Source organism: Rhinatrema bivittatum, chromosome 2 (genome assembly GCF_901001135.1).
Source record: "Rhinatrema bivittatum chromosome 2, aRhiBiv1.1, whole genome shotgun sequence".
NCBI classification, from domain to species: Eukaryota; Metazoa; Chordata; class Amphibia; order Gymnophiona; family Rhinatrematidae; genus Rhinatrema; species Rhinatrema bivittatum.
The window spans coordinates 247932075-247945337 of NC_042616.1; the positions used below are offsets into that span (position 1 = coordinate 247932075).

Here is a 13263-nt window from a genome sequence, read left to right on the forward strand (position 1 = left end):
ATGTGATGGCCTACCATGTCTTTGCTCCAGGAGCCATCGTGCTGGAGGAGGAACCCCTTCTGTCCCAGGGTGACCGGCCGTGGGAGGAGCTTTTTTTTTTTATCAGGGACCTAAGTGTATAAACTTCCAAAAATAAACAGAATGAATGGGTATTTCAGAACAAATATGGTAAATTTTAATTTGAACCAAAAACAAATCAAACAAAAATTGTTCCTGAGCACATCCCTATTAGTTAGTAAAAGCGAAGAGTGCAGAAAGCACACATGTAAATGTACCAGCATCGTACTTGCCTGATTCAAGCAATGAATATAGAGATTTCCAAAATAAATGTCAAAGTTCCTAATATAAGACACACAAATGACTGTTTACAAAAGCAGCAACCACAAAAATAAATTAATGTTGCACGCCCCGTCCGCACTCGGCCCGCGCACGGGCCTGCTTACCTTCCCAACTCCTCTACAGGTCCCGGGTCAGCCTCTCCCGCAGCTAGCTCCTCGAGGCCTCGGCATCCTGCGGCGGCGGTCGCCGGGCCTTCCTCAGCGACCAGGCCTCACGGTGGGGCTTGGCGTCCTCTGTAGCGTTGGTCCCATCCCTAGGTGCGCGCGAGCGGACCGCCCGGGCCCTAGCTCCGTGGCGCGCCCTGATTGAACACAGTATATCAGGAAGCTTCTGCCTTCATTTCCTTGCCTTGGCAATCGGGTCCACACCGTGTGTGTACTAGTTTGCCTCAGTGTCTCATCGCTTGTTCCAGTCTTGTTCCAGCCTCCCGACGTGCTCCCAGGCCACTCTCCTGGGCGCGTGATTCAGGAAGGAAAGTTATGCAAATTAGGGCCCACGGTAAAAAGGAGGCACTAGGGACACTAGTGCCTCCCTAGCGCCTCCTTTTTGACAGAAGCGGCGGTTGTCAGCGGGTTTGACAGCCAACGCTTAATTTTATCAGCGTCGGTTGTCGAACCCCCTGACAGCCACTGGTTCGGAAAACGGATGCTGGCAAAATTGAGTGTCTGTCTTCCAACCCGCGGGCCGCGGGCAGATTTTTAATTTTATTTTTTTTAGATTTTTAATTTTTATTTTTTTTATTTTTGGGCCCTTGACTTAATATCGCAGTTTTTTCTGCTTTTCTGTACACTTTCCCTGTGCCGGCCGAAATTAACTTCTGCCTTTGGGCAGGCGTTAATTTCTGAAAGTAAAATGTGCGGCTTCACTGCACATTTTACTTTCTGTCTCGCGTGGGAATGACTAATAGGGCCATCAACATGCATTTGCATGTTGCGGGCGCTATTAGTTTCAGGGGGGTGGGCCGCGTGTTTTCCACGCGCTATTACCCCTTACTGTATAAGGGATAAAAATAGCGTGTCGAAAACGCACGGCCAATTGGGGGCTGAATCGGTCCGCAAATAATAAGTGACCATAAATTAGAAACATGTAGAAAAAAGCTGAACTGGAAACCCTAAGAAGCCAGATTCTGCATGCAGTGCACCACCAGAGAAATAGAAAAAGAAGTATAACTCCTCCTGTACTGAGCAAAATGCAAAGATATAAGATGCACATTCCCAAAGCTGACATATTCCAATCACTAAACTGAAAATGTAGGGCGCAATGTTCAAACTTTGTACACAGATAAACAGGTACTTAACTTGCGGAACAAGCATATTTGAAATTGACATCCCCCTTAGTATAGGTAGAAGTAATCCCTGCACATACTTTCATATTACAAAATTTCCCCCCAAAATTATTTGTTTTATCTTTGATTTTATTTTTCTAATCACATTGGGCCTGGACTCTCTTTTTTTTTTCCCCACTTTCCTCTTGTCAGTTGTCTAACTGCTTTTTACGGTCTCCTTTCCATTTTCCATTTCTTCTCTTTAATTTTGTCTCCTTCCCTGATATCTGTCACTGACAATGATTTTTCCTTATAATTTAATTTTTCCATTTTTTGCCTCTCTATACACTCATAGCTAGATTTCATCCCTCCTTTACCCCCTCTCACCCTCTAGTTGTCCATGTCCCAATGCTTCACTTCCCCAAGTCTTACCCTCAACCAGTTGCTCCCCTGCTCAGTCACTAATTGTCTTGCTCCCTTGTTCTTCCCCACTAAGAACCACTTTCTTTCTGAGTCTCTTAAACCAATTCCCTCTGATTCTGTCTAGCCATCTCATTTCTCCCAAACATTCCTTTCCCTTCTCACCCATCCCCTCGTCACCCCCTTTCATGCTCTGCCATCACAATCTCTTTACCTCTTCCTTCTTGTCACTTTCCACATCTTTTGTCTTGTCCCCTCCCCAGCTTTGTTCTTACTCTTCCATCCCATCTGTCTCTTGTCCCAGTTGTCCTTCTCAGTCTCGTTTAACTTTTTGCCTATTTACCAGCTTTCAAGTCCCATTCTCAGCCCCTCCCCATCCTTCTATTCCCCATTTCTCACTCCTTCCCCAGCCCCTTTCCACTCTTCTGCACTCCCCCACCTCCATCTCTTGCCCCATCTTACATCTAAAGCCTTTTCTCATACCCCATCCAATCACTAGCCTGTTTGCTTCCTACCAAACCCCAAGTCCCTGCTTTCCCTAGTCTTAATCCAATCCCAGCATCCCTGCTGTTCCACATCCCAAATTCTCCATTCTATCTCCTAATCTCTAAATTCCCACTCTCCTAAATCCTTACCCAAGTTCCCAGCCACTGCTCATACCCCAACCCAATCCCTGAATCTCCACTCAGCATCCCCAAGTCTCCGTTCTCTCCCCCTCCTGAGTTTTCACCCAAGTCCCCACTTATACCTCCAACCTAATCTGAATTCTTGTTCTGCACCCTACCGAATCCCCGAGTCCACACTGTCTCTCCTCCAGTACTGTATCCCAAGGCTATGTGTAAGTAGCTGTGTGCTATGTTGTGTCTGGTCCCTCAGTCAGCCATGGGAGCACCTTGAGATTAGTAAATGGTGTGATTGATGCACTCACATGTCCACAACATTGGGAAAAATGAGCAATGCACCCGTGACACACGAGTGCAATCAACTAATGGAATGCTTGCATCAGTGGCGTAGCCACGGGTGGGCCTGGGTGGGCAGGTGCCCACCCAACTTAGACCCAGGCCCACCCAACTGGCACCGGAACTGCAAGGCTGTCGCGGGATCCCATCCCCGCGACAGCGAACAAGAGAACCCACACCTTGCGCGCCATCACGGCACACATGGGGAAGCGCTGCTGCGGCCGTACGGCCAACCGGTCTTCCTGTTCGGGGGGGGGAGTGGAAGCGCCGCGCGCAGCTTCCGCTTCCTCCCCCCAATGCAGGAAGATCAGCTGCCTCTCCTGCTGCCACCCGTTCTCCTGCTATCTTCGGACCAAACGGCCCGCCGAACTTCCTGTTTGGGGGAGCGGAAGCGCCGCCCACAGCTTCCGCTTTCTCCCCCAGAGCAGGAAGATCAGCTGCCTCTCCTGCTGCCACCGGCCTCCTGCTATCTTCGGGCGTCGGGCCGTACTGCCCGCCGAACTTCCTGCTTGGGGGGGGGAGGGAGGAAGCGGACGTTGTGCGCTGCGCTTCCGCTCCCCCACCCCCCCCCGACAGGAAGTTCGGCGGGCAGTACGGCCCGACGCCCGAAGATAGCAGGAGGCTGGTGGCAGCAGGAGAGGCAGCTGATCTTCCTGCTCTGGGGGAGAAAGCGGAAGCTGTGCACGTGCTTGAATGTGTATGTGTGGATGAGAATGGGAGTGTGTGTGGGTGAAAACTGGAGCCTGGGTGTGTATGTGGGTGAGAATGGAAGCTTGAATATGTGGGTGAATGGGAGCTCGGATGTGTGTATGTGTGGTTGAGAAAGGGAGCCTGGGTTTGTGGGTGGGTGAGAATGGGAGCTTGAATGTGTGTATATATGGGTGAGAATGAGAGCCTGGGTTTGTGTGGGTGGGTGAGAATGGAAGCTTGAATATGTGGATAAGAATGGGTGCTTGAATGTGTGTATGTGTGGGTGAGAATAGTACCTTAAATGTGTATATGTATGGATGAGAATGGGAGCTTGAATATGTGTGGGTGAGACTGGGAGCATGGGTTTGTGGGTGAGAATGGGAGTCTGGGTTTATGTGTGTGGGTGAGAATGGGTGCCTGGATGTGCGTCTGTGTGTGCATAAGAATATAAGCCTGGGGAGGGGTGAGAAAGTGAGAACTTGAATGTGAGCTTGTGGGGGGGGGGGGGGAGCATATGAGAGTGACAGCTTGAGTGTGTGAGAGGGAGTCTGTGAGAGAAAGCGTGTATGTGTGTGTGTGTGGAAGGGAAGAAGACAGTAATAGAAGAAAGACACTGAAAAGGAATTAGGAAATGAGCTATAAGGGAAAAAATGGGAAAAAGAGACCAGGACCAACTGATTAGAAAAATACAAAGATCAGACAACAAAGGTAAAAATATATATCTATATTTTGAGATGTTAGCAATTTAAATATAAGCAACACAACCGCTCTCTCAAAATTTATGGACAGGTAGGAGCCGTGTATAAAATCGTAATAATAAGAAGGCTAAAGTACCACAAATCACCGTGAATTATGTTTGTATCATTAAGTAAACCTCATACTTAGGCGTAGATGTGAATGCTATGCTGCATAATTTGGCATTATTTATCAGTAAAAAAACAACTAGTAGACCTGCATGCCTACAGCCCACCCATGTTAACCTTGTGCCCACCCAAAAAATCAATTCTGGCTACGCCACTGGCTTGCATCAGTGCAGACTATGCTCCGTCATTCTTTTGGTGTTTCAAGCTGACTCATGAGTGCATTCCCCATCCCTAATGGCCCTGTTGGCTGTGTGGATCCATTGGTAGACTGTTCATTGTCACTATACTAGGGATGCTAAAATAGAAGGCACAGACAGATGAGAGGAGGCAGGTTCGGGACAGTGGTGCAAATGTATGCAAATTAGGAGATGGTCAGATTCCCCACCAACCTGCAACTGTCCAATACTGGTCCGTGGAAGAATTAGCATCTCAGGACAAGGGAAGAAAAGGATCGCTGGGCCCATGCTCAGAACATTTGAAGTACCTAGTAATGCTCCTGTGAGGGAGGCGGGTATACTCATATACACACAAAAATATCGGTACAATCCGATAAACCTTTTGTTTCGATAGAACCGAGACTAAAAAAAAAAACCCTATCAGAAATTGGCAGCAGGATAAACCGGCCTGGCACCTCCCTTAACGCTTTGCCCAATAACCCTAGTTCCAGAGCTCGGTTAATGGCACCCGTGAGGTCACTTAGCCCCTCCTCTGCGTCATCGCGCCCCTCCTCCTCTCCCGATTCATTCCCGCGACGTAGTTGGCGGGCGGCGCAGCAGTTAGCTTGTAAACATTTGCTGTCATACAGAGCTGCAGTTTAATCGCAGTCCTGGTGCCGGTGAGTGAAGATGGCCGATGGAGATTGTGAGGAGCTCGTAGATGCTAACGGAGGGTGAGTTTTGGGTGAGCGTGTCCGATCTGTACAGAGAGAGAGAGAGGGGGGAAAAAAAAAAAGGACGAGCAGAGTTCGCCCGTCAGCTGGACTCGCTTCCTCAATTGCCGGTTTCAGTAGACAGGCTCGCGCGAGGGAGTAATTCGGTTGACGCGAGCACAGCCGCATCGCCGGACCGCCCCGTTTGTGGCGCGCAGCAAGGACGCACGCGACCGTTGTTGGGATGGGAATAAGAAGCGGCTGAAACCGCGCAGCCCCCCCCGTCTCCAGTTTCATTGTTGCCCTTAAGGGTGTGTGGGGGGTGGTGGTGGTGGTTGTAACATTTAGGCTGAGGCAAACAGCTCCTTTGTGTCCGTCATCGCTTGGTGTATGTCGTGTAGCGCTGTAGAAATGTTAAATAGTGATAGTTTGGTACTGTTAATACTGTAAATATCATAGACGCTGTAAATCACGAGCGTGCATCCAGGCATGGCTTCATGTTATTGCGTGACATTTTGTTGCCCCCTTCTTCGTGTGCTTTTACTTCCGAGAGCGGGTCCGGTTACTTTGAGATTTACAGCTGCGTCCCGGTTAGGTTATCCGAAGCTATATTTATTATTGCAACAGTGACGCGAGGAGCGCGTGAGAGGGAGCGGGCGGGGCCGAGGGGCTTACAGATGTTGATGGGCGCACGCGGGCTTCCTTGTTATGACAGCTAAGTACATGTGACGGCTGTTTTTGCCGGTCATGTCTTTTGTGACGCCAGTTTACTGGTAGTATGTTCCATGTCATTGCTATTAAATATCTCGCATCTAATTTTATTATTATTTTTTTTTTTTAATTGGAAAGAGTTGGCTTTTGATTTTTTTTGGTGAGATTTACGAAGAGTTTCTTGAAAGGCAGTTTCTGTGATCAGGCACTGCTGATGGATTTGATTTGTTGTGTCCCTTGTGAGTGAGTAAAAGTAAATGTTTGTGTTTAGTCTGGAACTGCCGCGAGTGGTGAAGGGCGTATGGTGTCCTAAAGCTAGTCAAAAAATGTGGGACTAGTCCAGTAAAATAATGTCTCTTAAACCTTGTTTTCTGCTTTGTAATTAGGTGGACCAATCACATAATTTCATTTCTGAATTTGGAAATAATTGTAGCTGTTAAAACAAAAAAAGGATTCAAAATACATCCTATTTATTATATTTTGGTATTTAAATATAAAGGCAGAAATATGGTGTCAGAACACCCAGATTTAATAAAGAGTTATTCTCTGCACACCTCTGCTTTTGTCCTTATTTGTAGAGGTTTTTATTTTGTGCTAAATATTTTAAATTTTGGGCAACTGATTTTTAAAAAATATGATCCACTTATTATATGTGCAATTGTACAAAATTGCAGCAATGTATAAGGAGAAGTTTCTGTCTATGCTGGATTTTAAAACCTTGTTTGACATTTTCACATATTTTGGTTTTCTTGAGTGACTTATTTGTTATACTTGAAAAATGATATGCTATGATTGTAAGTACATAAGATTTGCCATACTGGGTCAGACCAAAGGTCCATCAAGCCCCGTTTCCAACAGAGGCCAATCCAGGGAACCTAGCAGGATCCCAAAAGATTGATATATTCCATTTTTCTTATCCTAGAGATAAGTAGTGGATTTCCCAAGTCCATCTTAATAATTGTTTATGGACTTTTCTTCCAGGAATTTGTCCAAAGCTTTTTTAAACCCAGCTCCATAAATATCTTTCACCATATCTTCCAGCAATGAATTCTAGAATTTAATTATGCATTGAATAAAAAAATATTTTCTTCTATTTGTCTTACGTGTATCACCTAGTAATTCATTGAATGTCCACTAGTCTATACTTTTTCCTGTCAGTAAGCAGGCTGAATTAGCCATGCTGTCTGGGACGTCCACTAGAGGGTGGCCTCGACAGAGTTTCACAAAGATCACAGAGCTTTGCTCTGTGTGGCTGTGCGGCTGCCCTGCCTTTCTTGCATGGCACCATCTTTCTCTCAGTCTGTTTTTTTTTTTCCGTGTTGCAAGCTGCATGTGGGGCTTCACAGAGATTCTCTCTGTTTTTTCTCGTTGGTTTTTTGACCCTTTTTATTTTTTCTTCAATGGACTTTTCAGTGCTACCATACCTCAGCGCGTACCAGGGTTCAGATTTTGCCAATGCAGCAAAATTATTATGTTGGCAATGGATGGCCACAATTATTGCCTGGGCCTGGATCATGAACAGGCTAACTGCCGACACTGTAGCCACATATCCCCCTGAGCATAGAGGCAGAGAGCCCTAAACATCGCCAGACGACGAGAGGAGGGCTCAGACTTCTCTGCACCATTGTTAGAATGGCGCTCCTCCCATTCTTCTCCAGGGCTCGCATGGACAAGCTGACCAAAGCCAAAAGAACTATCTCCTTACAACTCCCGGGAGTGTTGGGCACAGTGGACCATGCATTGGAGATACCACATAGACCCCACGCTCTAGAAAAGTGTCGGGAGATGCACTGCATAGACGCTAGGGTGCGTCGTTGGGAGCCTCGAAGCGAGCATACGTGCCGCACGAGGGATCCAAATCAATGCCATCAGCGCAGTCACCGACGCGTGCATCAAGAGCCAGGCCCACCAACGATCGATGCAGGGATGCATCGGGTGGGTCCGATGCATCAGCGCCTCAGCTTACACAGGAAACCTCGATGCAATCGCGCAAGAGAAAAGATCGATGCATTCAGCACCACCCGACGCGCTGCCTCTGAAGCACCCAGTGCCCCAGACTGCAGAGCCTCACCAGCCCAAGAGGTGGCCAGTGGAGGAACAGGGGGACTCCCAGGTAGTCGTTTTACCGAGGGAGCTTCTTGAATTGGGGATTTCTGACATTGAGCCCCTCTCAGAGCACCTGCCTTCCAGCTCATCGGAGAGTGTGTTCTCAGACCTTTCCTCTGTCTCCAAGTGTAAGAAGGCTTCTCCTCAGTTGCAAGAGCCCCTTTGGAAACAGCACAAGTTTTCCCGATGGGAGGAACACGCGAGGCATATCTGTGGGCTGCCTTTGGACATCCTTTGGGTAGTGCTGTCCACCAAAGGCAGGGGGCGACAGATGGGTTCGGACAAGGCTGCCCTAGCATTGCAAGCCATGTCTCAGATCTCCCTGATCCTTTCACAGTTCTTTCATTCCTGGTAGAACGCAGAGGAGTCTCTGTCTAGTCCTACTCAGGGCTGCCTACCATGGCCAAATAAATCACCATCGCAATCTCCTGGGGAAGGTTCCCTGGCGGGGCACCATAGCAAGTATCCCTCTACGTCACCGCAACCGGACTCTGCACCAGAGGACTCCCCCCCCCCCCCCCTTCCTCTCCGGGGACCCCATCGGACCCACCTGAGTGGCAGCCGGAACTCTCCTTTCCCCCAGAAGATCTTTCTTATTCGAAATTCGTGGAGAAGGTCGGGGTTCAGCTGGGTGTTGAAACAAAGAAGGTGCTGGACCGCTTTGGAGAGGTTTTGGGAATTATCAAGATATTTGAAGTTTAAGCGGAGCCCACTGCCTTGCCATCCCATGCTGTCCTAGACGCCATGATGGCAAAGACTTGGGATTCCCCAATTTCGGCTCATCCCACCTCTAGGAAGACTGACCTAAAGTTCTGGATGCAACAGTCGCATTATTACAGCACGGTGCAGCTCCCCCATGCCTCTGTGGTTGTAGAGTCCGCAAAGAAGCAGTCCAAGAAAACTCACCTCCACTCCAACACCCCACCAGGCAGGGATTATAAATCTCTGGACGACTTTGGGACGAGGACATAACAGGTGGGCATGCTGAATGCAAAGATACAGCAGCACCAATTTTATATAGCCCAGTACCTTTATGATTGCCTGCAGTTCTTGAAGCCCCAACTCATCCCCACTGCCTCGGATGGGGCTCCCCCACAGCTATTCACCGATCTGGAAGAAGGTCTGAGACATCTACTACGAACAATTTATGAGGTCTTTGATACATTGGCCTGAACGTCGGTGGGAGCAATCACAGCTCGTCGATTGGCCTGGCTGAGGGCTAGCGCCATTTGAGAGGATGTCAACGAGAAGCTCGCAGACCTTCCATGCAAGAGAGATAACTTGATAGTCTCCCATTTAAAGGAGCAGAACGTGGCTGTCCTCTCTCTCACATTGCTGGGAGAGCAGCAGAGCGCAGGTAGACAGTACCCTCACAGCTACTGTCACCCCTACCAGCAGGGGCACCAGTTTTGGGTGTATCCCACCTACCACCCACCCATCTACCAGGCAAGTAGGCAACAGTCCAAACAACCACCTAGCCACGGCAGGCCATGGGGGCCTTGGCAACAGCGCCTGCCTCAGCCCACCGAACCCAAGAGGCAGCAGGGATTTTGAGCATAGCGGGGCCGCCACTACAACCGCCAGTGGGAGGAAGAATATCTTTTTTTTTTTCTACAGCTCTTGGGCTGCAATCACCTCTGACCATTGGGTGCTCAGCATTATCAAAGAAGGCTACTCCCTCAACTTCAGCGTCAGACCCTCTTTTCCGCATCTTGTCTGGTCCCCAGGGTTCCAACACCAGACGACCCTGCTTCAGGATGAAGTTCAGAACCTCCTCCCAACACCGCTCAATTCAGCAGGTTCTCATCCACCAGAGGAATGAGGGGTTTTACTCCCAATACTTCCTCATCCCCAAAAAGAAGGGGGGGGGGCACTGCCCTATCCTGGATTTACAGGCCCTCAACAAATTCTTGCTGAGGGAAAAATTCAAGATGATTTCTCTCGTCTATTCTGCCTTTCCTGCAGCCCAACAATTAGATGTGCTCACTGGACCTCAAGGATGCTTATTCCCACATTCCAATGCACCCTGGGTCAAGGCATTATCTCTGTTTTCCAGTAAATGCCTGTCATTACCAGTACAAAGTCCTCCACTTCGGACTTTTGTCCGCGCCCAGAGTTTTTATGAAGTGTCTGGTGGTGGCGGTGGCACACTTGAGGAAACAGGGCATTCAGTTGTTTCTATACCTGGGCGATTGGCTAATAGTCGCACTGAGTGCCTCCTAGTTGCAATGATATCTGGTCTCGACAATCCAATGTCTGGAGAACCTGGGGTTCCTCATCAACTACGAGAAATCCAACCTCCAACCCACATAGGTGCTCCAATTCATTGGAGCGCTGATAGCACTACGGTGGGGAAAGCGCTTCTACCGAGCGGAGACACTATGAACCTTAGCAGCACAACTCACGTGTTCCAGGCACTCTTCTTCCTGTCAGACTCTGACACTGTTAGGTCACATGGCAGAGGCTCTATATGTTGTTCCACGCACTCACTTGCATATGCGACATCCGCAATGGGGCTCAAGCAGCAATGGATTCAATTCATCCATCCACTCTCCCGGGCAGTGTGCTCCACCCCCTCCATGCGGAAGGAGCTAAGCTGGTAGTTGGCCTCAGCCACCGTTGTGACAGGGGTGTCATTCTGCTCTCCAGCCCATCAAATCATTCTTACCACGGATGCCTCCACCAGGGGTTAGGGAGCACACCTCAGGCCACTGCAGACGCAGACCATGGGTGCGGTCTCTGCAGATCAATTTCCTGGAACTGCGGGCCATAAGGAACAACCTCTACACATTTCGCCACCTCATTCACAGCAGGGTAGCCATGATCCACATGGATAATCAAGTGGCCATGTTCTACATCAACAAAGGAGGGTCCAGTTCTTTGAGCCTGTGCCAGGAAGCCATGGCAATCCTGGAGTGGGCGGAGAAGCAATTGGTCTCCCTGCAGGCCACATTCTTCCCTGATGTGGCCAACACCAGGGCAGACAAATAGCAGAATTTTTCATCCCCATGAGTGGGCTCTGCAACAGGAGGTTGCGAACCGACTGTTCCAAGAGTGGGGCGTGCCCTGGATCAACAGGCTTCTTCAGCTGCAGCCTTGAGCAAAGCAATACTTCCACTCCTTTTCCAAGTTTATAAGACTGTCCATGCTATAGGACTTGAGCAGCTGAGCTCTCAGGCGCATTGCCAAGGCCATAGTTGGACTAACTTCCTCTCTGCAATACTAGCTGGGGACTTCCAGACAGCATGGTTAATTCAGCCTGCTTATCGATGGGGAAAAAAATCAAGTTTGCTTACCGTAAATGGTGTTTTTTGTAGATAGCAGGATGAATTAACCATGCTGATTCGCCCACCTCCCTGGACAGCCTCGGGAAACCACGCGTTGCGGGATAGGCTTTGTTATGGTGCTGCATGGGAAAGGCAGAGCAGCCGCACAGAGCAAAGCTCTGTGATCTTTGTGAAGCTCCATCAAGGTTGCCCTCTAGTGGAAGTCCCAGACAGCATGGCTAATTCATCCTGCTATCTACGGAAAACATTGTTTTAAAAAAGTGTAAACCGATTTATGTTTACCTGTTCATTCCACTCATTATTTTATAGACCTCTATTATATCTTCCCTCAGCAATCTCCTCTCCAAGTTGAAGATCCCTGATCTCTTTACCTATCCTCATAGGGGAATCAATCCATCCCCTTTAGCATTTTGGTTGTCTTCTATACCTTTTTTTTTTTAGATGTTACCAGAATTGCACACAATATTCAACGTGTTGCAGCATGGAGTGATACAGAGGAATTATGGTATTTTCTGTTTTAGCTTTCCTTTCTTAATAATTCCTAGCATTCTATTTGCTTTCTTAGCTGCTGCCGCATTCTGAGCAGAGGATTTCAACATATCCACGATAATGCCTAGTGTTTTTGATATTTGCCAGGTTCTTGTGTCCTGGTTTGGCCTCTGTTGGAAACAGGATGCTGGGCTTGATGGACCCTTGGTCTGACCCAGCATGGCAATTTCTTATGTTCTTATATTCTTATCCTATTCCTTGACTCCCAGTGTGGAACCTTCCATTGTGTGGCTATAATTTGGGTTGCTCTTCCCTACATGCATCACTTTGCACTTGTTACATTAAATGCCATCTGCCATTTGGATGCCAAGTCTCCCAATCTTGCAAAGTCCTTTTGGAATTTCTCATAATCCTCTTATGATTTAATAGCTTCGAATAACCCTGCTTGTTCCCATCTTTAGGTCATTTAGAAATATGTTAAAAAGCAGTGGTCCTTGTATAGATCATAAGAACATTTATTTTATTTATTTATTTATTTAAGGTTTTTTTTATACCGGCATTCAAGAACTCGTTCTCATCATGTCAGTTTACAGCAAACAGGGGTGCAAAATATAACCAAAAATATAAATAAACGTGAAGAAGAGAAGCAGTTACAATTAACAAGGGCTAATGAACTGGGATTGTAAGAAATAAAAGAGATAGAGGAGGATAATTATATACAAATGTACAGTATAAATATGGAGTCCACATGCCATACTGGGTCCATCAAGCCCAGCATCCTGTTTCCAACAGTGGCCAATCCAGGCTATAAATACCTGGAAAATACCCCAAAACCAAGTCAATCCCATGCTAATGATGCTAGTAATAGCAGTGGCTATTTTCTAAGTGAACTTGATTAATAGCAGGTAATGGACTTCTCCTCTAAGAACTTATCCAAACCTTTTTTAAACCCAGGTACACTAACTGCACTAACCACATCCTCTGGCAACAAATTCCAGAGCTTAATTGTGCGTTGAGTGAAAAAGAACTTTCTCCGATTAGTTTTAAATGTGCCACATGCTAATTTCATGGAGTGTCCCCTAGTCCTTCTATTATCTGAAAGAGTAATTAACTGATTCACATTTACCTGTTCTAGACCTCTCATGATTTTAAACACCTCTATCATATCCCCCCTCAACCATCTCTTCTCCAAGCTGAACAGCCCTAACCTCTTTAGTCTTTCCTCATAGGAGAGCTGTTCCATCCTCTTTATCATTTATTAGTGTTA

At 47.6% G+C, this 13263-nt stretch overlaps 1 protein-coding gene across 2 annotated transcripts in view; it reads left to right on the top strand.

Annotated features, from left to right (window-relative positions):
• Positions 1–5287: 5287 nt before the first annotated feature.
• Positions 5288–13263, top strand: part of ABHD5 (abhydrolase domain containing 5) — a 65054-nt gene continuing 57078 nt past the window's right edge. Inside the window, exon 1 of one of the 2 annotated variants that reach the window (XM_029589381.1) lies at positions 5288–5424. In XM_029589381.1, coding sequence (XP_029445241.1) covers positions 5381–5424 — 44 coding nt within the window. In that variant the 5' untranslated portion in view covers positions 5288–5380. Of the gene's footprint in view, positions 5436–13263 lie in introns of both variants that reach the window. The other variant, XM_029589382.1, reaches the window with a different exon arrangement.